Genomic DNA, 27,978 nt, shown 5'->3' with positions numbered 1-27,978 from the left:
AAAGACGTCTGCTAGCGGCAACCTCAAACACAACACCTCGAGCGTCCTGCTTAGTCCCTCCACCAACAATGAGGAACACGGGAGGGTGGCCCTCAGTTAATGTTTTCAGACTCCTGTGCATGAGGAGGGCAAAGGGGGGGGGGGTGTTTTTCCAGAAGTGAAGGAGCTGGGGGTCATTCATGAAGCTTCCGTGATGTACCCGTCAGATGCTCTTCAAGTTAATGTTTGAGAAGAAGACAGAGGCGTTATAGGTTGGAGTCTTTAATTCAGTGGCACAGGAAGAAGAGGAACTCTGAACACTAATCTGGTGATTCCTTTCAACAGCGTCCACTTTTCCAAATAGAAATCCCTAAGGAATATTTTCTGACCCAGAGCCCCCTTCCCTGATGCTGGAACACAGCCAGAATGAAGAGGGTTTCTAAGTTGCTTCATGGAGAGGGGAGTCTTTGAACTTGCAGAGGGGCACTCCGGGCTTTCACATGCACAAACCTTGGTATGCTCCAGAGACCTCTGTCAGCCAGGACCTTCTCTCTGCAAGATGACCCTGAAGGACATTTGGGCTACTTGCTTAGGCTATGAGCTTATGCTCTGGCAGGCCTTTTGATGTCCACTGCCCTGTGTCCCTTTCTGTTTTATGAATGCCTGCAACGATGGTGTCCTTCACCAGAAAATAACAGCAAGTGCCACTTAGCTGAGAACCAGGGTGCACAGTGCCCTTGCCTTGAGGAAGCAGCCAGACTGCCATTGTCTGCCAAATGGTCGGGCTAGACACAGGAGTGTGTCCCCTGTAGGAAAAAAGCATCACATGGCTCTGGCAGGGGGCGTATTTCCTCCATTTATGCAAGGCTCCAGTGTGCATGTGGGTGAGGGCAGCTCCAGAGTGTGTCAGACCACCCCTGTGCAGGCATCTTGATGTCCCTGGGCCATCCGTAATCCCTGGGCTTTCTGTTTCCACCATCCCCGTAGCTGCTCTGACCTACAAATGTACGCGGGACCAGTGGACAGTGTATTGCCGGGTCATCCGAGAAAAGAACCTCTGTCAGGACATGCGGTGGTACCAACGCTGCTGCCAGACGTGCAGGGACTTCTATGCGAACAAGATGCGTCAGCCACCGCCACCACCACCAAGCTCATGACACGTGGCCCCAGGGTCCCTCAACGCTCCAGCGCGTGGTCCAAATCCTGATGACATGGCTAGTTGAAAGCCTACCCACCCGAGGGCGCACCAGTCCTGCGACTGGGACCCCCTCCCCCCAGTGCACACTGCCACTCCCCCACCAGGCTGTCCCGAGAATCCAATCGCATAGAACTTGAGCGTGGACTTGACGTTTGCTGTTAGTGCTTTTGTACTTAATATATTGTTAATGGCCACTGGATGGCTTTCTCTGGTAAGGAAAAAAATAGGTATGAGTCACAAAATTATTGTAATTTCTAAGGTTCTGTGTACCTCAAAGGGAACACCTCTGATAGACAATTGTCAAAAGAAAGAGACGTCATTGAGTGCTTCTGTCCAGCTTTCTTTTGACGTTTGAATTCCGGGTGCTTGATATGCCACGGGGGGTGCTATCTCCCTAATGAGACATTCCGCATTAAAACAGGCTTTATTCTGAAAGCCGGTGACACCCCGGAAGGAAGGACAGATGTCGGCGAGCCTCTGCTAATGCCTTCCCCTGAGAGGGCCAGGCCGCCAGAGAGCCCTTTTGACAACCCAAGAGTCACCACTTGGCCTCTCGGCTCATCTCTGAAAACGCGTTCTCTAGATCCTGGGCCTTGTCTTCGAAGTCTTGTCCCTGACAGGCTGAATCTGTATCTGCCAAAGACAGCAGGGCTACATAGTTTTTCATAAAAACCTGTGTTGGGGAGAATATTCTGGAAGTGTTTGGGTTTGGGGAGGCATCTAATTTGTATACTCTGCTGTCCACCATGTAGTGAAATGGAAAAGCCTTTCTTCAAGGTGCTATGAAATGGGACATATGTTCGTTTGGGCGATGGGACTGTTTCCTGGCATAAAGGTGAGCTCAGGACAGCTTTGTCAGGGGTGTACGACCCCTCCGCCTTCTGGGGGTCTCCACTCTTGTCAGTACTTTGCAAAGCTTTGCACCTTAGAGATGGCTTCCCATTGACCTTGGCCATCTATCTGAAGTTGATTCTTTTTAGAAGCCCTGGCTACTTCGCCCTGGCGTGGGCCTGATTTCCTCCAGAAGCCTTTCAGCCAGGGGGACCGAGATCACTGCACAAGCACCAAGCCTTCCCATAGCCCAGATGGGATCCATTATTGTCATATTGTTGGTGTTGTCCTGTCCTCTTAGTAAGGCAAACATGACCCTCAGAAAAGCCTGAAGAAGGTCTTTCCCTTCTGCAACCCCTCAAAATAGAGCTGTGCCCTCTCTAGAAGTCTGGGGAAATGACAAGGACACAGAAGGCGGTAGGACCCTGTGTGCTTTGGGAGCTGGGAGAGAAAGACCCTAGATGCCAGGAGACCTGTTTTGCTCACCAGCTTGGTGGGTGTTTGATGGGTGCTTATGTTTAAGGACTTTACCATGATAAACCCACCTTCTCCCTTATTGCAGACAGGGGAATCTCACTGATGCCAGTGTCCCAGGGATCATCTCCAAGTTCTTCCTGATTTATTGGTGCTGTGTTTATGTATCTGCTTTGGTTTTTGATGATGTCACAACTTTAGGGTTCGTTAGCTTAAGTCAGAAAGAAAACAAAAAGAAAATCTCTCTGCCTTCTCCATCCCGTCTTACAGGCTGTTTCAGTCGGTGATTTCTAATATTCCAGAGATAGAGACGTGGTAGGGATGACAAGAAATGTGTGTGGTTCCTCTTGAATCAGCGAGAAGCACTGAGAAGCCTGCTTGGGTGCTCTGATGGAGAGAGTGCCAGGCTGGAGCGACCCACCCTGCAGTGTAACCAGCCCTAGTGGTGCAGCACAGCCTGTGTAAAATGCTGTCCTCCCCCAGCTCGGGCTTGGCCACTGAGAGACTTCCTCAGACCCTGTTTCCACAAAACTCTCAAATTCCTGGGGAGCTAGGGTTCTATTTTCCCCCAGCCCCAAAACGGGCTGTGCTTCATCATGTAGTGTCAGAAAGATAGCAGCCTCAGGGGCTGAGAAGCAGAGCCAGGGCCGCCAGCTAAGGAACCCATGGGCCCGCCCAAGCTGGGCATGTACGTGCCCCTAGGCCAGCACTTTCCCCAGTGCCTCTGAATATTCCCCCACTCCACCCCACCCCCACTGACTACCTTGACTGTATCAACTGGATGCATCTGGCAAGGGCCCCACCCTCTCAAAATGCAAATAATTGATTTGGTTATTATTGAACACCCCACTGATTCCCCCAGAGTCCACGTCTCTCTGACCTCTTTAGCTCATGCTGGCACTGCTGCTCTGAAATTCACCAGCCCGCCTTCCATTCATGGCACAAGCAAAGATTGATTTCGGCAACGCCATCATGGCATTCTTGTTCCACTTTGTACAGATGATACTGAAACCCTGTGATCACAACAATGATGTTTCTTTATTAACAATACCCTGTACTGTCATTCAAGTACTGTACCTTTTTGATTGCACAAATGTGTTACTAACTACAGAGTCTTACAACCTTATGGTGCTACTTTTGTGGGTGCAAACGAAACCCCCTCACTTGACCATGGCTTGACATTATCAGAACACAGGGAAAGACCCTTAGCAGCAATAATCTCATTGCTTTGTTCTCGTTTCTCCATTTCAGAGTCAAATGTATATATTTTCCATTAGTTAACTTACATTACGTACTGTACCCGTGGTATTTTTGTTTTACTTTTTGGTGCTGGTTTTGAAAGAAGAAAAAAGAACAGAAGACAAACATTGGACACCACTGTAAATGAAGAATTAATCATTTCATTGGAAGTGAGTTGAACATGTTAATAAAATGTTTTTCCGTAACAATCTTAAGCTGTCTGTGGAGTACAAGACAAAGACCAGTCCTCCGGGGCTGACAGAGGGAGGCCTGTCCTTCTGCGAGTGGTCACATAGCTTGCCTGGAACAGCGTCCCGACCACAGCTGTGGACAGGGTCAGAGGTCGCTGGTAAATGCAATTCTGGCGGGTGGCTGCATCTCCCTGAGCGAGCGCTAACAAATCATTCCGTCCTAGGCCTCACCCCTGTGTGGTTGCAAAACCGCGGGTGGGGACTCGAGGGTCTGGCAGCTGTGCTGTCAGTCTGTGTCTGATGCAGACCAGCAGCCACTTCGCCAGCGGAGACGCCCGTGCTCCGTGGAGGTGCAGTGACCCCTGCTGCAGGGAGCCCCGTGGACAGAGCTCCAGCCCTGGTCGTGTCTGAATGGGCTTCTGCTCTCTGTGACCTTGCTTTTCTACCTTTAGCACCCCATCCATCCCCAACCCTACTGACTGTCCATACAACCCCCCTCTTCGTGCAGGTAGCAGGACCGGTCCTGGCTCCGCCATTGTCCCAGGCTGAGGACATGGCAAGGGTACTACACTGTCATCACTGAGACTGCTGCAGTTATCGGGACCCTGTCCGGGCCCGACCAGGAGCAGGAAGTCACCTCTCCTTCTCACGGGGGTGGGGTTCATCTCCTCCTGGCATCAAGGAGAAAGAGCTTCCCAGCCAAGAACTTGGAACTCCATTTGACAGACAGCACCTCCTTTTAACGTTGGAGCAGCCCCCAGAAATCTCATGAAATAAAGACCATTTGTTTAACAGATGACAAACTGCCCACGGCCGCTCAGTTGCCAGGAAAGCTCTGGCTTGTCTTCTCATTAATGATCAGCTATCCGCCTCAGGCACCTGTTAGTATTTTCTCTTCCTTTCTCTGAGAGTTCTGATCTCTCTCGAACTTCTAACAGCCCTGATGGTATGTAATATCTCCATAAGCTGCTTAAACTCCGTGATTTTAATTTCTTGGCTGAAATTGACAAGCACTCAATCTGCAGGTGTGGAGTGGGTTTCTAGTAGGAACCAAGCACTCCCTGGAACTGATGAGAACACAAAAGAACAGAAGACCAGCTCAGGAGCCCACGGCCCCTTTGAGTCGACAAGCCTGGAGTCTGGAACAACAGAGAATGAGCTAGACTACAGGGACTCCAAGGAGGGAAAGGTCAGGACCTCCTCTGCAGGTTCGTTGTTTGACCTCTGGACACAGGCTAGAAGGGTTAGGGTTGGAATTTCCATGTACTTCCCAGACCACTGGCACTTGCCCTCTGTGCTGCACTAACACTATTCTCGGGTCACCTGACCTTCGGGAATCCATTGCACCGACATTTTCACACGTTGTCCCCAGCAGCCCTCTCCTTTGGGTCATCCTCTTCTCCCTGTCTCTGGACCTGCTGCATCCTGACTTTTCTCCTCCCCCAACTCCTTCGTAGCTCTCCCTTTACAGCCAGCTGTATGTGATGGAGTGCCCCAGGGCTCAGCCCTAACCCCCATCTCTCTATGTACTTTCTCCCTAACCCATGTCACCCAGACCCGAGACTTTGAAAACCATGCATGTGCTGGTATCACCCAAATGAACAATTTTGGCCCTGACCTCTCTCTTGACCTCCATATTCATACACAGCCTCTCCACATGCACAGGCAAGCCCATAGGAAGCTCTGGTACTTGGATGGCCCTTCAGAGGTGTTCCAAATCTGAGATTCGGTGGCGATAGCTTACCCCTGGCTCCATCTGGCTTTTCCTGGGGTAGTTCAAAGGAGGAGAGGCTGGGGTTATCAGAAGGCTCCCATGCTTGCATATCTGACACCCAATGCTGGTTCTAGGGACCTCACCCAGGACTGTCAGCCAGAACACCTACAAGTGACCTCTCCAAGGGCTGCTTGGCAACCCTGAGGCACGATGGCAGGGTTCAGTGTCAAACACTCTGAGAGCGAGCATGACTCTCATGACCCCATGTAACTACTCAAAATTTACACTGCATCACATCCACCATCCTCTAATAGTTGAGGAAATCACAAACACTCACCTAAGTTCAAGGGGAAGGGACAAGGAGTCTGTGTCTTGCTGGGGGGAATGGCAAGGCTTTGGAAGAGCAACGGAGATGAGAAATTGTGCAGCCATTTGGGGGAAGAGTCATATACCCCCATATGAAGAGTATGCTCACCCTTCCCCCAGTGTCCCATCCCATTTCAACATCATGTTCAGGCTCAAGGCCCTGGATTTCATCATCTAAGACAGGTGCAGGTATAGGTAGGAGCTTCTTGAGCACTATTTCTCTCAATTTAAAGACCAAGAAACTCAGAAGAGACATTATCTCCTCCCAAACTCCAACACCCAAGAGAAAAGAGTGGGATGGGCATGGGAGAACAGATGTAGATACTCTCTATTTAAAAAGGAGGGGAAGGGGAGACACATAGAAGCCACTGTCCACAGCAGTTCTAATGTCCAGCATGGCACCTATGGCTGGCTCTTAGACTCAGCACTACCGCCTGGGAGTGATTCTCCCAGATTTGCCTCTAGAAGCCAAAGATGCTTGCCATTTCTTGCAATCCATTCCTCATGGCAGGGGAAGCAAAATGCAATCAAGGGCCCATCAACATGCTCCAGACCTCTGGATTCCTAAAAACTTCACTTAGCCGATGTGTCAGTGGATATTCACAGTGCCAATCTCCTACCTTCTAGAACACAGGTTTCTTACTAAGGCCTCCAACTTACATGCCTCTGTTCTGATTAACGTCATATCATGGATATAGTGCATCACTGTGGATTCTATGGAAGGTGTATATAGTCCAGGCCCTCTGGGGCTATGTTATGAGAGCATTAACGTAGCCCTGGAGAAGACTCTACATGATGGCTACTGTTCTCTGTCACACATGAACGTGACTTACTCTGGTCTTCCTTTCTGATAGATCCAGAAAAAGAGGCATTTCCTAGCTTATTGGTCATACACCTTGTATCTTGAAACTTGTTAGTCTGCTCTAGAAAGATACCACATCTGGCACAGCACACTCATTGGTGGTTAATTCTTGGTTAAGACTGTTATGTAACAGGACCAAATCTAAATTTCGTAGGGGCCAGACTTTTGACTTCTATGGGGACACAGTGGAATAACCTCCCCCTGCATTCTTTAGGTCTTTAAGCATGATGCTAAAATGTGCCATTTTCACTGGGTTGTAATATTGCTATTGACTCACTTTCTTGCCTGGAGGGAGGGAGACAGGATCATAGCCTTCCACTTGGCCTTCCCCGCTGTAATGGTGTCTTATTCCACGGGTCAAGGACTAAGTTCATCCACCCCAAATGCCCTTTCAGGGACAGGGGAAGTGATCACTGGGTGGCCTTAAGGAACCACTGGGCCCACTATGAATCCAACCTGGACCAGGACTCCATTCATTATCTGAACCCCATCTCCCTTCACTCTAAAACAGGACCATGATAACACTCTGGGACCCCAGCAGCGAAGTCAACTTAGATCTTTCGTGCAGCATGTAATTGGTTAATGATTAATCATCCTCAGCACTCGTATTGCTTTTCTCCAATGCACCAGGAACAGTCAGATATAGCCACTGAATTTCTTTATCTTATCATTTCTATTTCCCTGTGTCTTTCAAATGACTGGGGCATTATGCCACTCACACCAATGTCAAGGGCATGAGGTCCCTTGGTCTAACTGGCAGGAGATGCAGCTCCAAAATCCTATTTTAGGCTCTGCTTCCTAGAATCGCTCCTGGCACCAACTGCCTTAGTTTGCATGTTTGGGAACCCATCTCTGAGGTGGTGATCTGTGGAGGGAGGTTCACGGGGAGGCGCCCTCAGGAACACAATGAAGATGCGAGAGCATCAGGGTTGGGCACAGGGAGATAGGGAAGCCTGACAGTCACAAGAGGACCTCAGCTGGTGCCTTAGGGGGTTTTGAAGCTGGAATGGCCCTTCACAGTTGTCCTGCATGAAGGCAACAAGGTGGGCCTGTGTATATCACTGGCTGCCAGCTGCCCTAGGGAAGGTATAGTCTTAAAAGTTAGTTCTCTTGTGGGGCAACTGGGTGGCTTAGCCAGTTAGGCATCTGACTCTTGATTTCGGCTCAGGTCATGATCTCAGGATTCTGAGATTGAGCCCCCCATTGGGCTCCATGCTGAGTGTGGAGCCTGCTTAAGATTCTCTCTCTCTCTCTCTCTCTCTCTCTCTCTCTCTCTCTGACCCTCTTGAATTCTCTCTCTCTCAAAATCTCAAAACTAAATTTTAAAAAGTTCTCTCCCTTCTGCCAAGGGCAAGGCCTGGGGACGGGCTCTGCTGTGAGTCAGCCAGCACTGCGGGCAGCAGGGAAAATGAGGGCAGGGGTGCTGGAGGGAGATCTGTGTAGCACACCATAGCTCCCACTGCATGCCTCAAGCTTAGATCTTACCGAAAAAATTCCCAACTTCCTCCCTCTTATAAACCCCTTCCAGAGGATTCTTCGTCTCAGTCAATGGTACCACCATCCACTAATGAAGTGGTTGTGGGGTGGGCTAAATGGACAATGGGCATTAAAGAGGACACTTGTTGGGATGAGCACTGGGTGTTATATGTTAAGTGATGAATCACTAAATTCTACTCCTAAAACCCATACTGCACTGTATGTTAAGTAACTTGTGTTTAGGTAGACGGATGGACAGATAGATACATACATAAATGCAAAGATATACAGGTGATAGATGATAGATAAGAAAAATAAAAAGAAAAGGCAAAAGAGAAAAAAAAAACTTCAAAGTCATCCTTGTTTCCTCAGTTTCTCTTTCTAACCCCAGTCCAGTGCAGCCGTAAATGCCATTGGTTCTGCTTCTAAATTATGCCTCTAATCTGTCTGCCTCTGCCTCTAACTCTGCATCACTGTGCACCAAGTCACAGACCCCCACCGGGACCCTGCAAAAGCCTCCTGACCACCTCCCTCCCTCCTTTTTGGCTCCTTCCAGTACATTCTCCACACCCTGCCTCCCAAGCATCAATCGTGGCACCCTGCTCACTTAAAACCCTTCAACAGCTTCTCGCCCCTGGAGTTTTCTCACCTCACAGCCCTCCTTTCCGTCTCACGATCCTCCACCCTCTTCCCTCCCCGCTTTGCGCCTTTGCAGGTCCTATTGCTTGGTTGCCCTGGCCAGCCCAGACCTTCCCATGGCTGATTATCTACACCCTTCATGCCTCTGCTGAAATGTTATTTATTCCTCAGACTCTCCTTGAACACCATCTGAAGTGGCTTCCCAGTCACGGCAGCCATTTTTACTCCTTCATCAGTGCTTGCCATACCTATCATGACTCCCTTAACCTGTTTCACTAGCATGTAGTCTATCTTCCCACCTAGAAAGTTAAGTGCCACCAGGGCAAAAAACCCATGCCTCTTGTGTATCACCAGATCCCTAATGCCCAGCACTTGCATACACTAAGTGAACATGCTCCCCCTTGCTTGTTACAATGTATATTATTTAGATTGTTTTCAGGAAAGTTCAGATTGTACCAGAAGGGGTTTGTACTGGATAATAGAAGTGCACTCTAAATTCAATGACTTTCTTTTGTGCATATACCTCAAGTGATACAAATATTTGGACAACTAGCTGTAAGTCAATGAAAACAAGATGTTTGCAGTTTTTCAAATTCTCCCCCTTGTCAGCCGCCCCTTGCCAATAGAGACAGGTGTGTCCAGATGGCTGCCATGGTGATCTCCAGGCTGTTTTCTCTCCTTTTCATTTTATCTTTGGAACAGGAGAGTGACGGATTCAGGAGGCAGAGTCTGAGGTTTGGTGAGGATCTTTGTAAAGCTTGACGTGGCACCACCATCTGGTGTTTCTGGAATAAAAGTTTAACCATGAGGCGCATGGAGTTGTCAGGACAGGCACCCATGCCTGGCTGGGATCTAGTGCAACATGGGTGCTCATTCAGGGGTTTCCTTGATGATGGACACTTGTTACTCCCCCATGGACTATGACATTGTCATCCCCTTGGTTTTGAAGCCCTTCTCAGAAAAACAGCCCCTTTTTGAGCCTAAGCAGCTTCAGCATTTCGGGGGATAACTTTCAAAAATGACCAAGAAATTAGGTTTCCTTCCTAGAATGTCTTTTTCTTTTTAATGTTTATTTATTTTTGAGAGAGGGAGAGCACGAGCAGGGGAGGAGCAGAGAGAGGCGGACAGAGGATCTAAAGCAGGCTCCATGCTGACAGCAGAGAGCCCAACATGGGGCTTGAACCCATGAACTGTGAGATCATGACCTGAACCAAAGTCCAACGTTAACAGACTGAGCCACCCAGGTGCCCTTCCTCCTGGGATTTCTTAGGAGAATTCTACAGTTTCCCTTGGAAAAGACTAGATACTTCGGTCTGGGACTCAACCCTTTGATAGTAAAAATGTAAATGGCCCAGTAAATCTAAGGGTCCCTTGGCAGACAGACCCTAGTCAACCCGAAACAAAACTCCTTTCTATCAGAGTGATGAGGATGTGGATCAGCACACTACCAGGGCTGCCCACAGACCCACCCAGTGACTAACACTTCCATACAATCCAACACATAGAAATTACGACATGCAGGTTGGCCTAAATGAAGCTCAGGGAAAGGAGTGCCCCTGCAATCTCCAACAGGCCCCTCCCTGCTCCTTCCAAAGTCTCTCTCCATTCAGAATGCTCTCTTCTCCATGCTTTCCATCTCTTTAGCTTATGTTCTCCTTCATCTGTTTTATTTATTCCCTCTCTCCCTTCCTATCCTCATCCTTCCTCTTTTCCTTTTCACTTTCTACATTTTCCCATTCCTGAGTTTTCAGATGATTGTCCACTTCTGACTCTGGCCCCACTGTTGATGTAGAAATGTTCACTGAAGGCCCACTAGGGACAGCGAGTGAGTTCCTCTAGGGACTGAGTTTCCACTGAGCCTTTAGATTACCACGTACCCTTTACAAACGCACTCTCAAACCACTCACCCAGGATCCTTGCAAAGGAACTGTTCTTTAGAAGTTTTAGGTCTCTGGGTGCTCATTTTGAGTTTAATTCTGTGTGTGCCAATCACACGTGTAACAATCCTTCAGCTAATGATACACATCAGCAATTGGCTTTCTGGCCACGAAGGTTGTTTTAATATGGCAGTGGATGGTTATAAAATAGCAATTCTGGAAGTTCCATCCAAGGATTGCTACGTATTAACACATTATTAAAACAGTATATTGCAAGGTCAACATACTATTGTAATTGTTGACCTATCAAATATGGAAAAGTTTTGAAACTTCAGTGGGAGCCAGATGCCATTTTATTAAATTGGAATACAGTACAGGGAAGAGAGAGTGTAGCAAATGCTCAACAAGATTGGTTTGACGTGTTCGTGATTTTTGCCAATGTTGTTTTTTAATAAAATAATTATATAATATATTAACATATACTATATTGTAATATATTTCATTTGTATTCTGTACACACCTAGTAGACATACATGCATATAGACAATGCCTCCATGTGAAGTGTGACCATGCAGTTGTCTGTTTTGGCTTATGAAATGGCCCAAGAGCAATTTTCAGCAGGATCTCTGTGTCCTCTGGAGCAATGGCCACATCACTCCATTAGGACAGAGGCTTCTAAGGCAGAAGCAACACTTATTTCAATGTATAGATCATGAAATATGAAATTTACTTATATCATGATTTCTATGCTCAATGACCATTTTACAAGGTAAGCCAATAAACCTTTATGGAGCAGTGTGGTAGCTGCGGGGTGGAGGAAAGGATACACAGGCGCCTGTCCTTGAAGAATCATAACAATATGTTGTTGTACCCTTCTCTTGGCAAATAGTGGCTCTGCCCAAATGTGGAAAAATATTTAAGTCAGTTCAAAACTAATAGGACTGTTGGCTCAGCATTTAGGATAAACAAACCTCTGCCCAAGAAGAAATCCGATCTGCTGTCTTTCAGCTGGCTGTAATTCAATGAAGTTCTCAAAGTTTGAGTGCCTACCTTGTAAGTCTCATCAAATGAATTCTGCATGTCCAGCATTGCACTGATGACAAATGTCATTTCATAATGACATTACCTGTGCTTTCCAAGCTGTTGACGGGTCAAACCACACTGGATAATCCTGTGTGGTTTTCTCTGTCTAGATCACACCTCCGGGCCATGGCAGATGGACATATCTCTCTGCCGTGTTGCAGAGCTGGACCCTACATGGATATTTTAGGATGCCCAAAGAGATAAATCAAGGAGTAACATACATTTTTAAAGGAACTGGAAGTCATGAAAGAAAATCAAGAGAATAAGGAAAAGAGCCAACAAGAAAACTCATAATTGGCAAGCAAAATGAAAAATGAAAAACACTAGATAACCTCTAGAGAAGGAATCAGAGTATTCATGTTTGGAAGGTAGGATTGAAGAATTTTGCCTAAAGACTGTATTGAGAAATGAAGTTTTTCTGGTTTGTTTGGTTTGTTTTTTTAATGAAAGCATTGTTAAGAAAGAGTGGTAATAGTTGGAGAGGTATCAACTTTTGTCTGATAGGAGCTCCCAAGATGAGAATGGAAGAAATGGCAGAGGAACCATCTTTGAAGAGGTACTCAGAATAGCCAAGAATTGAAGAAAGACATGAGTTTTTATATCAAAAGGCACTGCAAAGAGTGAACAGAATAAATAGAAATAGATCAGTACCTCATACATAGTAGTCAAAATGCAGAAATCATGGAGGAAGACCAAATCTTGGAAGCGGTCAAAGAGAAAAGCCAGGTAACCCCTGCGGAATAACAGCCAACTGACTGCAGATGTGAGAAGGAAACGGAGTAATGTCCTCAAGGGCTGAGAGCCCCGATACCTGCTTCTGCTTAGCTCACCTAAAACATGAAACATACAGTGGGGGAAGCTCATCTTTGTCCTTCTCCAGAGTTTCCTACAATGGGCAGGGGTCCATTCTCACATTCATGGCCCCTCTCCAAGCCTACTCATCACAATGAGTGGCCCTATCATCCATCCCTTCTTGCAAAAGCCAGAAACCTGAGAACCAGTCCACAGACAGACTATCCCTAAGTCATGTCATTTTCTGTCTTTTAAATTCCATTCAATCTGTCCATCTTCCCCACCCCAGTGGACCCTGTTCTGGTTCAAGTGCATTCCAGTTGCCTCCCAGCTAGCCTTGCCACCTCTGGCCACCATACTAATACCAAAGTGACCTTTTGAGGTCTAATAGAAGCCCCCTTTATTCAACCTGGCTCACTCTCAAGGCAACATGCTGCCCCTCCAGCCCTGTCCTCCACCCCCCTCCATTCTCCTCCTGCCCATGCTTGCCTGTGGACAGCAAAGTCTCTAACCCAGGAGTCTGCAAACTTTGGCCCCTCAGCCGATTCCTTCCCACCACCTATTGTTATAAATAAAGTTGTACTGGAACAAGCACACCCATATGTTTATGTATTATCTATGGCAGCTTGTGCACTACATAGATAGAGCTGAGTAGTTGAGCAGATCTCCTCTAGCTAACTCCTAGACACTTGCTCATCTGCATATCCCAGGATAGATTGTCAAAGAGTGTGCTTTCAACATGCAAACCAACCAATCCCCAACCACCACACCATACCCTCAACCACTTTCTTTGTGAGGCTCTCACTTTTATACTCCAGGACACTCTCCCCCTGCCTTAATCACCAAAGGACCAAGTGTCAAACAATCAGGGACAATCCCTATGCTCTGAAACCCACTGGTATCATTCAAACTAGGCAATCCTAATTCTGCTTATCCTGTCTTGCTCATTTCCTCCCATAGAAACCACCCTCCTTTTGGGAACTGTGAATAACAAACTCTCTTTTTGTCTCTTGGTCTGCTGGTCTTGCTCTACTTTAAATATTCCATTAATACACTGTATCAGGAGGATTCAGGCAGGACCCACAGATGGATACTCTGGGGCCTGTTTCCCTGGCTGGGTGGGTTCCCTGGGAGGGGAGAAGGTGGGTCAATGGGTTGTATTTAAGCACATTGTCAACAGCCATTTATCACTCTGCCATGTTCATCCCGCCCACTCTCAGCTGACCCATAGCCTGTTCCTTCTTAAGTTGGGAAATGAGCCTGACTCTTCCTGGCTCTCTTTGAAAAGAGAAAACACTAATAAATCAAACAGCAAAATATTTACCCTTATCTCATTATTTTGCAGGCTTCCTGGGGTCTTTTGAACCTTTGGTCTACCCACCCTGGACCCCAGCCTTCTGCAAGCCTACAACGGACATTACCTTCTCAGAACTAAAACCCATGCCCTAGAGGCCTGAAGGAATGCTAGGGGCAGGTTCTAGGTCCTGAGGCAGATCTATGGGTGAAGTACCCCAAGATGAGATCCTATTTGGCTTTGAGTAATTCGGAGTAACCCAGGGCCATCTCTCCAGGACACAGAGCGGGTGTGGCCGTGTTCAGCACCAGGAAGGCTGAAGCCAGGGAGATGGTCTTGTCTTTGCCTCTCGCAGTGACAAGAACACAGAGTGACTTGCTCTGCTTCATGGAGTCCGGGATAACCTCCCAGAGAGGGTGCTTGAAGGCACAGTTAGGATTTGTCAGGCAGAGGAGAGAAAAGGGCATTCCTGGTAGAAGGGATGGAGGGCACAATAGAACAGAGATGGATGCAAAGTTGCTGGGACACAGGGGGCATGCAGCGCTGTGGAAGTGACAAGAGTGGAAGCTGGAGGTAAAAACCACTATGTTTCCAGTTTTACACCCCCTGGATCAGGTGCAGATGAAGGGCTCTATAAAGATTCTGGATGAATGAATGAGAACAAGAGGTAGGATGCCTGACAAACAGCATTTTTGCCTTCTGCTTGGATCAGGCCAGCTGGACTCCAGGCAGAAAAGGACCCCTAATTAGACTTTGCTGCTTCTGAGAGGCTATGCCAGGATTGCCAGGGGTTTCTGAGCTGAGCTGGAAGAGCTGGTTAAGCCATGCTCCTAAAATAAATAGCTTGTACTGTTTGTCCCTCAAGGACAAAATATGCTTCGTGGAGCCTGTTTTATTATACCCTGCACCATACACGTGCAACGCATTAGCCAGCAGACTCCCCCACCCCCACCCCAGGTTGTTTAGAGAGTAATGATGTTCGCCAAGGTCACACAGCACTGTAGGGGTGATGCTGGAAGCAGCGATGACCCTCGGCCCCTGTCCTAAACTGAGCTTCTCTCTGGTTATTTTTTCCCCTTGCTTTGACCAAGGGCCAAAAGCGATCCATCAAATCGTGAACTGAAGCATTGTCTGAGCTCTGGGCCCAGGCAGGGCCTCCTCTCCTCCAGGGTGGCTGAGATGCTGGTCCCTTCAGACCGGCTGCGGCCATCCCACAGCATTGCGGTTCTGTCCTCCGACAATTGTCTCCTTTGGGGGACGGGTGAGACTAAGGCCCCTGAGGAAGCAGAGATGGCTCATATATGGCTGGGAGGAAGCAGGGAGAGGGAGAATCTGGACCGAATGGTAATGAGCCTGCTCTAGCCCCATGGACAATCTTCAAGTGGTAACATTTCACAGCTGTGTTCATGGAGGCTTCTTTCACTGAACAGTCTTCCTTGGACCCTTCAGAAGACACCAGAATTTTTATCTGATTCCCAACCCCTCACTCTGGTGCTAGAGAGTTCCATTCAACAATTTGAACGTTATTTAGTCAGCCCTTGGTATGTGCCTGGCACGTACTGGCTGATGTCCATGTGGCAATTACTGCCTGCACAATAGCGTATGCTCTGTGCTAAGCATGCCAGAAGTCAAGGGATACAGTGGTAAATGTGACAGACACAGCCTACAGTCAGAAATCCTTCCATTTCAGAAGCCCAGTGCAACAGTTTTGTGGAAAGACCACAAATCTTTTTTTTTTTTAATTTTTTTTAATGTTTTATTTATTTTTAGGAGAGAGAGAGAGACAGACAGCATGAGCAGGGGAGGGTCAGAAAGAGAGGGAGTCACAGGCTGAAACAGGCTCCAGGCTCTGAGCTGGCAGCCAGCACAGAGCCCAACGTGGGGCTCGAACCCACGAACTGCAAGATCATGACCTAAGCGAAAGTCGGACGCTTAACCGACTAAGCCACCCAGGCGCCCCTGAAAGACCACAAATCTTAAAGATACCTGGATTCAAGACAGAGGTCTATCTTCCTCCCATCTGTGTATTAAATGGTATTAATGTGGAAGTTTGGATTGATGCCAAGACAGGATGCCATGTGTCTAAGATTGTGCCTGACCAAAATTGTCACACCAGGTGGGAGAACCTGTTACACATCTCTTAACCACATACCCACTTCATGGATCTAAAAATATGGATGATTTATGGGGTGCCTGGGTGGCTCAGTTGGCTGAGCGTCTGACTATTGATTTCAGTTCAGGTCATGATCCCAAGGTCATGGGATTGAGCCTCACTTTGGGCTCCATGCTGAGATCCCATGCTTGGGATTCTCTCTCTCTCTCTTTCTCTGCCCCCTCCCCTGCCCATGCTCTATCTCTTAAATATAAAGAAATACATGAATAATTAACTAATTAATTAATTAAGAGATTTCTTTGGGGAGCGCTGCTGTGAGCCTCACTCTGGCCCTGCCAGTGGGGACAATACCTTCTGTGGGGACCATAGAAGGCCAAATGGGGTCCTCTCAAGAACTGAACACATACGGGGTGCCTGGGTGGCTTAGTCGGTTAAGCGTCCAACTTTCGCTTAGGTCATGATCTCACGGTTTGTGGGTCTCACGGTTTGTGGGTTCGAGCCCCACGTCGGACTCTGTGCTGACTGTAGCTCAGAGCCTAGAGCCTGTTTCAGTCTGTGACTCCCTCTCTCTCTGACCCTCCCCTGCTCACGCTGTCTACTCTCTCTCTAGAAATAAATTAAAAAAAAAAAAAAGAATTGAACACATACGCAGAAGCTTGAGTGACACAGTGGACTGGTGCCCAGCTCACACCAGAGAAGTAAAAACCTTGAGAGAGAGATATGTATCAGTCAACACAGGCTGCATAACAAAATCTCACAGATCGAGTGGCTTAAACAACCGAAATGTATTTCTCACAGTCTTGGAGGCTGGAAGCCCCAAGTCAAGGTCCAGCAGGGTTTGGTTTCTGGTTAGAGACCTCTACCTGGCTTACAGACAGCACCTTTGTTCCTACATGGTCTTCCCTCTAAATGCACAGGGCTGAGCGGGGAGGGAGACAGGGAGAGAGGGAAGGAGAGGGTAAGGGAGTGGGGGAGAGAACAAGTCTCTGGTATCTTGTCTTATAATGACATTAATCCTACTGGATCAGGGCCCCACCCTTATGACCTCATTTAACTTTAATTATCTTCTTACAGGCCCCATCTCCAAATACAGTCACATTGGGGCTTAGGATTTTAACATATAAATGGGGGTAGAGGGACACCATTCAGTCCATAGCAGTCTGCCCAGCTGCTTTGTTGGCAAAATGAAAGAGGTTTATGCACCAGAATCAGCTACATTTCCAGAAGGTGTGACGTGTGTGGGCTCTATGTCAGAAAAGCCAGTGTTCAGGGGCCTCAGGTCCTGTCCCAGAACACTATGCGGTAAGGGGACCACAAAGGCCCAACTCTAACCTGCTCACATCCAGGAGCTAAGGAAGGAGCCACAAGTCAGTCACAGATGGAGGAAAGATGTCTTCCACACAGCCCTACAGATGGGAGACCCCAGCAGATAATGGGATGGTGGGTGTGTACCGTCAAGCAACCTATTAAAGTGTTCTAGGAGGAAAGTCAGCCTTCAGTGCCCCCAAGGCCCAAAGAATGTTTATACTCAGTGGCCACAGGAGTACCTGACAAGTGGGAACTTTTGTTCTCTCCTCTTTTCTCCAGCTTCCTCAAGCAAATGGAAGAGGAATGCTAAGTGAGGAAAACTCAGGAGGATTATTGTGGACCCCTCTTCCAAGGAGGTTTCCAGCCCAAGTGAGAGACGGAGTAATCTCAACTTTACGTTCAGAATTTGGATTATTAAATGGAGCTAGATATTTTTACTGCTGAATTGAGACAATATTTTGTAGATTTGCTTGACTTGAGAATGTGACCAGAGAACTGTTTTTATTACCTAGGAGAGACCAGAAAATTCATGGGCCAAAGTTTTCATCCAGGGCCAGGGAAAGAACCAGCCCCATAATATGGATTTACAGGAACAGTGAAGAGGTAGCAGTAAGATGATTCATGACCACCCCAACTACAGAATTTTTGTGTGCTCAGTGCCACAGGTACACGTGATCCATGGTTTTATCATCTTAAATATAATACAACCTACCATGAAAGAGTGTTCTGAAACTAAACTATATATTTTAGTGTCCACAAAACACCTAGGACAGAGCCTGATACACAATAGATCCACAGAGATGGTAGCCAGTGTTATTGTGGTTCATGGTAATAATCATAGCGGGACCAATAGCATTAAAAAGCACCTTAACAATTTCCCCCAACCCCAAGCTTGCTTTGTTTCCTGCCCCTCCAAAGTTGACTCTCATGTTCAGGGCAGTTTCCAGGCCTATGGGACTCTGAGGAAGTCCCCAACTGCAAGGAAATCTGGCCCCTCTCTTCAGCCTAATACAACTATTGAATTTTATGTGGAAATCTTAAACCTCTCCTTCTCATTTGGTCTCCATTTGGATCTTTGAAAATACAAGATGTGCTGTATATGGTTTCTCCCCAGACACATGCTGAATACTAATCACTGTTTTCCAGAAAGCTCAGCATCTGGGCAGCTATCTAGCCCCTGGGATCACCAATGGAATTGGACTAATACCAAGGACTGGTTACCATAATACGTCATTCACTCATGAATATCATTAAATGAGCTTTGTTTCAAGAAACCTTAAACCTTCGACTTTTAGCTCACTTCGGTCTTTTCTCAGCATTCCAGAACATGATTAATGGTGACACCATGCCACAATTAAGTTATATGTGGCTCAAATTCTAATTCACAATTGATTAGTCCTGTAACAATGGCCCTGAATAATGTGGTGTTAATGGCCAGCCCTGGTGGTCTGCTCCTACCAGATATCCACTACTAAGTCTACCCTGCATTTTACAACATCCCTACTGGAGCCCCGTATCTACTCAAGAGGACATCTGCTTTATTTAATGTCTGCTAATTATGTGCAATTGATCAGAGTAGAATAGACAATGTTGAGGTTACTACCCTAGTCTCTAGAGACAATATAGAAAATATGATATTTTTAAAAAGTCAATCAGTTTTTCCTCAAGTAAATTATGTTTCTATAGCTTGGAAGATAGGTGCCCTCACACCCTATAGGGGGAGAAGACAGCTTGGGAACCATGACTTTGGAAAGTGGCAGAAGTCGATGGTTATGCAGATAGGAAATTAAATTCTTATAGGCCCACAGAATGAAATAAAAGGATGCTTGAAACTGTGGGGAAAGGATGTAAAGTAGACAATAAAGGGGAATGAACAAGAAGGCAGAAGATGCAGGTGGCAAAGAAATGTAAACCCACATTAGAAATAAAGAGCACTGGTAAAGGTATCTATACTGGTAAATTAAAAAGATGGTTACCATGGAATGAATGTTTGTGTCCTTCTAGAATGCATATATTGAAATCCGAATCTCCCATGTGATGGAATTTGGAGGTGGTAATTGGAATCAAATTAGGTCTTGAGGGTGGAGCCCTTACTTAGAAAAAGAAGAGAAATGAGCTCTCTTTCTCCACCATGAAAGGACACAGCAAAAAGGTGGCTATTTGCAACCAGAGAAGGGTCCCCCAAAAACTCAACCATTCTGGTATCTTGATCTTATTCTTCCCAACTACCAGAACTATGAGAATTAAATGGTGTGTAAGACATTTAATCTATGGTATTTTGTTATACCACCCTAAACTGAGTAAGATAACAGTATAGATTTATCTTTTCATTTGAAACTCTTTTCTTCTCCCAGAAGATTGATGGAGACATTTAAGGAGATGATTTAAAAAGCAACTGCATAAAACATTAATTGTAAGTCTGTTGATGGGTCCACAATGTATAGAGCTGTGATTTGTGATAGCATGAGCTTACAGAAGGGAAGAGTGACCAGAGTTATATAGAAGCAAAGGTTTGTACAGCATGACTTTAAAACAAAAATTGTTACTAGAGATAAGGAATTGTATAATGGTAAAAGGGTCAATCCATCAAGAATATCTAACAATTATAAACATACTCACACCTAGTAGAGTCTCAACATAGATGAGGCAAAACTGATCAGAATATAAGAGAAAACCAGAAACATCAATAATGATAGTTGGAGACTGAAATATACCACTTCCAGAAATGGATACACCAAGTAGACAGAAAATCAGCAAGAAAATAGAAGAGTTGAACAACACTATTAACCAATTAGATCTAACCCATATCTGTAGAACTTTCTACCCAACAACATTCTCCTCAAGTACATATGGAACATTATTCAGGATGGACTATTTATAGGCCATAAAAAAGTCTAAATAAATGTAAATGGATTCAAATCATACAAAGCATGTTCTTCTATCATAGTGAAATGAAATTAGAAATCAGTAACAGAGAGAAACTTGGGGGGATCAACGAATATGTGAAAATTAAACAGCATATTCCTAAATAACCAATGGGTTAAAGAAGAAATCACAAGGGATATTGGAGCATACTTTGAAATGAATGAAAATAACTCAAAATTCTAAAACTTATGGGATGTAGTTAAGCTAGTTCCCAGAAAGGAATTCAAAGCTATGTCTACATCCAAAAAAAAAGAAGAAAAATGTCAAATAATCTAATCTTCAACAATAAGAAACTAGAAATGATGAGCAAACTAAGCTTAAAAGAAAGCATAAGGTAGAGAATAATTAAAATGAGAGTAAAAATAAAATAAAAATATAAAAACGAGAAAATCAACAAAATTAAAAATTATTTGAGGAGATTGACAAAATTGAGAAATTTTTAGCTCCCATGATCAAGAAGAAAAATGGAGGACTCAAATTCCTAAAACCAGAATGAAAGAGGTGACAGTATTACTAACCTTACAGAAATAAAAAGTATTATAAGAAATATTATGAATAATTAATGACAAAGCATTAGATAACTAGATGAAATGGACAAATTTTGAGAATGACACAAACTACCAAAACTAATTCAAGAAGTAGTAGAAAATCTAAACACATCTACAAGTAAAGAGATCAAGCGGGTCACCAAAAAACTTTCAACAAAGAAAAGGCCAGGACCAGATGGCTCCCCTGGTTAGTTCTACCCAATGTCTAAGAACTAACATTAAACCTTCACAAAGTCTTCCAAAAAAATAGAAAAGGATGGAAATATTTCCTAACTCATTCCAGGAGGTCAGTATAACCTTGACACCAAAAGCAGACAACATCACACGAAAAGAAAAACTATAGATCAATATCCCTTATGAATATAGTCCTCAACAAAACACCAACAAACAGAATCTAGCAGTATATTAAAAGAATTATACACCGGGTGCCTGGGTGGCTCGGTTGGTTAAGTGACCAACTTCAGTTCAGGTCATGATCTTGCAGTTTGTGAGTTCAAGCCCCACATCAGGCTCTGTGCTAATAGCTCAGAAGCTGGAGCTTGCTTCAGATTCTGTCTCCCTCTGTCTCTGCCCCTCCCCTGCTCATGCTCACTCTTTCTCTCTCTCTATCAAAAATAAACAAAAAATAAAATAAAATAAAATAAAATAAAATAAAAAGATTATACACCATAGCCAAGTGGGATTTATCTCAGGAGTGGAAGGTTGGTTCAACACACAAAAATCAGTCAATGTAATTGTATTAGTTCGTATTGCTGTTATTACAAATCACCACAAACTTAATGGCTTAAAAGCAACACAAATTGATTAGTATCTCCAAATATCTATCTCTGTTCCATCATCAGACCACCCTCTGACTCTAATTCTTATCCTCCTTCTATAAGAACCCTTGAGATTACATTGGTTCCAACCAAAAAATCCTGGAAAATCTCCCCATCTCAGAATCTGTAATCTAATCACATCTATAAATTCCCTTTTAGCATGTAAAATAATATATTCACAGGTTCTAGAGATTAGGACTTGGACATTTTTGAAGTGTCATTATTTAGCATACTACATATTAATAATACAGTAATAGGATGTTATTTGTGTTAATCAATTTTATAGATTTAAATATTAATAGAACAAAAGAAAAAAATATGTGATCATCTCAATAGATTCAAAATAAGCATTTGACAAAATACAACGCCCTTTCATGATAAAACACTCAGCAAACTAGGAATAGAAGGGAACTTCTTCAGCTTGTCAAAGGGCACCTAAGGAAAGCACAAAACTAGCATCATACTAAATGATGAAAGACTGAATGCTTTCTCCTCAAGAACAGGAACAAAACAAGAATGTCTGTTCTTACCATTCACCTCCTGGAAAGTGGCATTTACCTTTCTAAATGGATACCCTGTCCCATCTTCTTCTAGCCCAGGAACCTTCCTGGTGGACAGAATTCTCATCCTCAGACTTTTCCATCCCCCTACACTGCCTTCGGCCACAGACTTGGCGTCTGGGAGAGGGTGGGTGGGCAAGGATGGTGACTTAGGCCATTTGGGCCATAAGAGAGACAAGCTCTGGCCTTGGATGAACTGTCAGGGAAGGTTTTAAATCCTTCTCCCTCCCCCAAGTCTTTATCTGATGCTAATAGCAGCCTGTATAACAGGGGTGTGAAGAACCTCCATTCCGAGTGAGGGGATTTGCTTGGGGAGAGTGGCTAAGTAAAGACCAGAACTCCCTCTGCCCTCTTCAACAATCAGAACCCAGGGCCTTAGGGTGGGAAGGGGAAGCTTGCTCCTCAGAAAGAGAAAGAGAGGAGAAAAACAGAGAAAGAGCCAGGCCAGCAATTGCGGATAAACAAGGGCCTCCCTATGGCTGGCCCCAGGACACTTAGAAGCAGATCTGCAGGCAGAGTCTGCGATGAGTCCCCTAGAAGAGCTGCCATTATACCCCCAGTCCCCTGCTCGTCCTCATGGGAGCATCATAGTGTTACAAGTCTCCCTGGCCCAGGGCTGATTCATCTGACCCACAATGGACATTTCATATTTAAGTCCAGGCTCTTGGCGTGGGCAGGACCCCAAGTGGGGATTTCAGACTCTGAGGGCCAGATATTTGGAGCTGCATCCCTAAATCCTCCTGGAGCCTTCCAGAACTGCCACCTGGCTGTAGCATGAGCTTCTGACCAGCTTGGGCCTTGGGGACATCCCAGAAATCAGAAGCCCCGAATCAGAAGTGTGTTCCCAACCATACATCTCTTTAAAGTTCCCAGATTAATGCTGAAACCCAAGGGGAAGAGCATAGAAGCTCTGGAAAACCCAGTGGAGCCTTTTCTGTCAGTTTTAATACCATTTGTCACAAGGCAGACCTGTGCCAGAACTCCGGGCTCTCTGGGCTCTCTGAGTGAGAAGCTGCAGCCTGCATTCGAGGAAACTGAGCCATGGACAGTGAGAAAGCATAACCCTCGGTGTCAAAGAGATGCGAGTTTAAAACCAAGCTCTGCCACTCAACAGCTGTGTGATCTTGGACAAAAGCCCATGGGAAGAAGCGCGCTGCCAAACTGGACCCAAGGTGACGCCACAGTGCCCCCTGCCGGCCGAGAGCGCTCACTCTGTTCACATCTGCAGGCTGCATTGCCAATCCGTAGTTCCCTTCTGCACACCGAGACACACCCCTGGGCAGGCACCTGGGCCCTCACCTGAGTACCCAGCATGGTGTCAGCAGCAGTCACCCTGGACTTGTGGCTTCCTGCCCCTCCTTGGAGGGCAGGGAGAACCCAGACAGCAAGGCGTCAGCCCCACGGACCAGGACAGTGCTCCCTGGGGAGGAGATGTCTGGGACTCCTCAGTAGATTTGCAGATATGGTGTACAGAAGGAGGAAGGGAGTTGAACTTCTACTCCAGTTTTCATCTGGATAATTCCTGAGCCCGAGCACAACTGTATGAACTTGCCAACAACTCAGCATAAAGTGGAGAACCCAGCAGCAACGATAGCCATTCTAGAATCAAAAGCTACTATTACGTGTCATACATGGTAATAGGTGTCTCCTAAGCTGTTAATTCATAGTCAAAAGTCTTTTTGAACTTCTACTCTGTCAGGTCATGTGCTAGTGTTTGGGATACAGAACCGATGAGCCCTCTCCCACCACACACGCACACATTCCTATCTCCTTTACTTCACCTGCATTATTTTTTGACAGACACTTACCACCATCCAAAATATCATATATTTTACTCAATTTGGGGGGCACCTGGTGCCTTAGTCAGTTAAGCATCTGCCTCTTGGTTTCAGATCAGGTCATGGTCTCATGGTTTGTGAGTTCAAGCCCTATGTCAGGCTCCATGCTGACTATGCAGAGCCTGCTTGGGATTCTCTCTCTCCCTCTCTCTCTGCCCCTCCCTTGCTCATGCTGTCTCTCTCTCAAAATAAATAAACTTTAAAAAATAAAATAAAATGTTATATATTTTACTCAAAATTTTCTTATTTTATTAGGTTACTGTATATATGGGCATGCATATGCACATAGAGATTTTTGTTGTATTCCTAGCACTCATAAAAGTTTCTTACACATAGTAGGTGCTCAGTTAGTATTTATTGACTCAAGGACTTCACAATTTAGCAATGTTATGCATCCTTCAAAGTTCTCTGAAGTTAGGGGATTATATTATCCCTTTTTATGGATGATAAAACTGCAAGTCTTTGCATGGAGTAATTTGACTGTTCATGGTGGAGCTGAGAGGCAAACTTAGGTCTGTTGACTCCAAATCCAGTGCTGAGTGCCCACTCTCCCACACGGCCTGGAGCCTCCATTACACTGAGCTATGCTGGGCATGAGAGACAAAAGTAGAAAGGGCTGGTTATTGGGGAGAAAGGTTCCCATCAGAGTCTCTTGCGTAAAACAAGAACTCTTAAAGGTCAACACTTTCATTGGGTGAACACAGAAAAAGAAAAGGAGTAATGCACTCTCCCCGAAAATTTTTTAACCACTTGCCTAGTCAATAGGGTAGGTAATAAGGATTCATATTGCCTTCAAAAACTAAAGTAATCGCAAATGGAAATTTTAGTTTAAAGTCATTTGAAGTTGGTAACACTTTCTGGCACCTGCCAAAAGCAAACATAAATTCTCTGGGAAAAACTTAACCCCAGGTCTTAAAGAATTCTCAAAGATAGTTACAAGGATCTAACTTTGTAATTAAAAGTCACAGAACATGCAAAGAAACAAGCTGCTGTGAGGAAGGTTCTGTGTCCAGTAACGACTCTGTGGATCAGAACACTTAACTCATAACAATATGAAAGCCTGACATTGTTGGAGAGCTAACAAACCAGTGGGAAACTGTGGGGTAGGAAGGAAATCCCAGAGAAGTTAGCCCATAATTTGAGGCCATTTTGACCACAGAATATTATAAAGAGACCCCAGCACTCAGAGGAACTGAAGCTCAGGTTAAACCTCATATCAATCACTGATTAGATTAAGATTCTCTGAAATTTCCAGTGACTATAGTCTAGCAGCCTGCAGAAAAAGTGACCCTCTTAAAATGTAGATGCAATCATCCAGAGCCTCAAATTACCTCTTAATTTCTTTTTACCTATAATGTCCAGCATTCAATCAAAAATAGCCAGAAATAATTGAGGATATTAGCAAAACTCAGAATAATCAATGAACACGAATTGCCTGGGTGGCTCAGTCAGTTAAGTGTCTGACTCTTGATTTCAGCTCAAGTCATGATCACATGATTCCTGAGATCTAGCCCCATGCCANATGTCCAGCATTCAATCAAAAATAGCCAGAAATAATTGAGGATATTAGCAAAACTCAGAATAATCAATGAACACGAATTGCCTGGGTGGCTCAGTCAGTTAAGTGTCTGACTCTTGATTTCAGCTCAAGTCATGATCACACGGTTCCTGAGATCCAGCCCCATGCCGGGCTCTGGGCACTAACAGTGCAGAGCCTGCTTGAGTTTCTCTCTCTCCCTCTCTTTCTCTGATTCTCCCCCAGTACACTCTCTCCATCTCAAAATAAATAAACAAATATTTTTAAAAATCAATGAAGAGCAGAAACAGACGTATGGAACATCCAGGCTTTGAAGTTATCAGAAACAAACGTTATTGCTATAATTAATTGGTTCAATTAATTAAAATACAACAATTTCAGCAGAAAATGAGAAAGCATAAAAAAGCATTCCAAATAGAAATTCTAAAATTAAAAAATATAATAAAAATATGAACTCTATAGATGGATTTAATAAGAGCTTGAATTTAACTGAAGAAAGAATTAGTGAATTGGAAGACGGATCAGAGGAAAATGTCCACACAAAGGGACAGGAAGACAAAGTGGGAAATAGAGAACAGAATGTGAAAGGTGTCCAGGATATGGTGAAAATATCTAGCATATTTGTATTTTGGAGGCCCAGAAGGAAAGAAGAGAGAGTAGGACAGAAATACTATTTGAAAAAATAAAAGCATAGAATTTGCAAAAGCTGATTTAAAAAAATATCAAGCCACAGATTAAAGCAGCACTGTAATTCCCAAGAAGAATAAAAGCAAATAACTGATGAAAACCAAAGTCAAAGAGAAAAAACATAAAAACATTCAGGAAAAAAAAGTGCCTTCAAATGAGCAACATTAAGCTGATAACTGACTTTGAAATAGAAACAATGGACACCAGGAAACCAGGAAACAAGGACTGGCATTACTAAAAATAGCTGGCAAACTGGAATTCTATACCCAGTGAAGTATCCTTCAAAAGGTGAAAGAGAAATAGGGAGGTTTAGAGACAAACAGCACTGAGAAACTCATTACCAATAGAAACTTAAAAACACATATATTCTAATTAAAAAGCTGCCCACAAACCAGATGCAAACAATTTTTCCAGTGAATTATCCCAAACAATTAAGAAAGAAATATCCCTAATCTTTAACAAAATCTTCCAAAGCATAGGAAAAGAGGGAGTTAAAAATCCAAGTTATTTACTCTGTTAGCAGAGAAAAACGTCATAGGATAATATTGAGAGAAACATTTGGATATGCTAAGTTCATGGATTGGTCTACTCTGTTGGAAGATGTCAGTTCTCCTCAAGCAGGTCTATGCAATGTGATTCTAAAAATCATATGGATATTGGCATACCAGGCTTGACTGGACCTCAAGGAAAGTATGCTGAGTAAGAAAAAAAAAATAATGAAGATTATATATTGTTTGATTCAATTTATATAATATTCTTGAAATGATGAAATTACAGAGATTGAAAACAAATCAGTGGCTGCCTGTGATTAGTGGTTAGGAGTTTGGGGAGATAGCTGTTGCAATAAGGCAAGAAAAATCATTAAAGGGTAAGGATTGGGAAGGAAGAAATAAAACTGTCATTATTTACAGATAACATGATTGTGTGTATAAACATTTAATAAAAACAAGTAAGACATTAAAATTAATAAAAGAATTCATCAAGGCCACTGGCTACAAGATCACTATAAAAATCTGTCATATTTCTGTATTAGCAATAACAAATATTAAGACAAGAAGAGTCTTACCCCCCAGAAATGTATAAACTAAAACCAGTCATAAGAAAAAAAGCCAAATCAAGACTGTAGGACATTCTACAAGATAACTGGCCTGGACTCTCAAAAATGCCAATACTATGGCAGGAAAAATTAGAGAAGGGTAAGGAGAGAGTTGTTTTCAACTAAGATTAAAGAGACATAACAAGTGAATGCAATGTGTGAATCCTAGATTGGATTTCAGACTTTTTAAAAAACTTTTTTTTATGTTTTAGTTATTTCTGAGAGAGAGAGAGAGAAAGAGACAGCGTGAGCAGGGGAGGGTCAGAGAGAGAGGGAGACACAGAATCCAAAGCAGGCTCCAGGCTCTGAGCTACCTGTCAGCACAGAGCCCGACGCGGGGATAGAACCCACAAACCCTGAGATCATGACCTGATCTGAGCCGAAGTCAGATGCCTAACCGACTGAGCCACCCAGGCGCCCTAGACTTTTTTTTTTTTTTTGATGCATAATCTAGATAGCATAAAAGTCACCATTTTAAAGGATAAAACTCAGTGGTTTTTAGTATATTCACCAAGTTACACAACCATCACCAC

General features: G+C 44.6%; 1 protein-coding gene and 1 long non-coding RNA gene across 2 annotated transcripts in view; one reads left to right on the top strand and one right to left on the bottom strand.

Moving 5' to 3' along the window:
• The window catches only part of ADAMTS17 (ADAM metallopeptidase with thrombospondin type 1 motif 17), a 335,153-nt gene extending 331,246 nt beyond the window's left edge, over positions 1-3,907 (top strand). The window contains exon 21 of the mRNA XM_077762416.1: positions 967-3,907. Coding sequence (XP_077618542.1) covers positions 967-1,136 — 170 coding nt within the window. The 3' untranslated portion in view covers positions 1,137-3,907. The remainder of the gene's footprint in view (positions 1-966) is intronic.
• A 5,563-nt stretch (positions 3,908-9,470) lies between these two features.
• LOC144230179 (uncharacterized) lies at positions 9,471-23,834 on the bottom strand. The gene is made up of 2 exons (XR_013334718.1): positions 23,587-23,834; positions 9,471-9,754 (listed from the first exon to the last, which is right to left on the bottom strand). It is a non-coding gene; the product is annotated as an uncharacterized LOC144230179 (long non-coding RNA).
• Between the last annotated feature and the right edge of the window lie 4,144 nt (positions 23,835-27,978).

Source organism: Crocuta crocuta, unplaced genomic scaffold (genome assembly GCF_008692635.1).
Source record: "Crocuta crocuta isolate KB4526 unplaced genomic scaffold, BGI_CrCroc_1.0 scaffold93, whole genome shotgun sequence".
NCBI lineage: Eukaryota > Metazoa > Chordata > Mammalia > Carnivora > Hyaenidae > Crocuta > Crocuta crocuta.
This window is presented reverse-complemented; position numbering and strand designations above follow the sequence as displayed.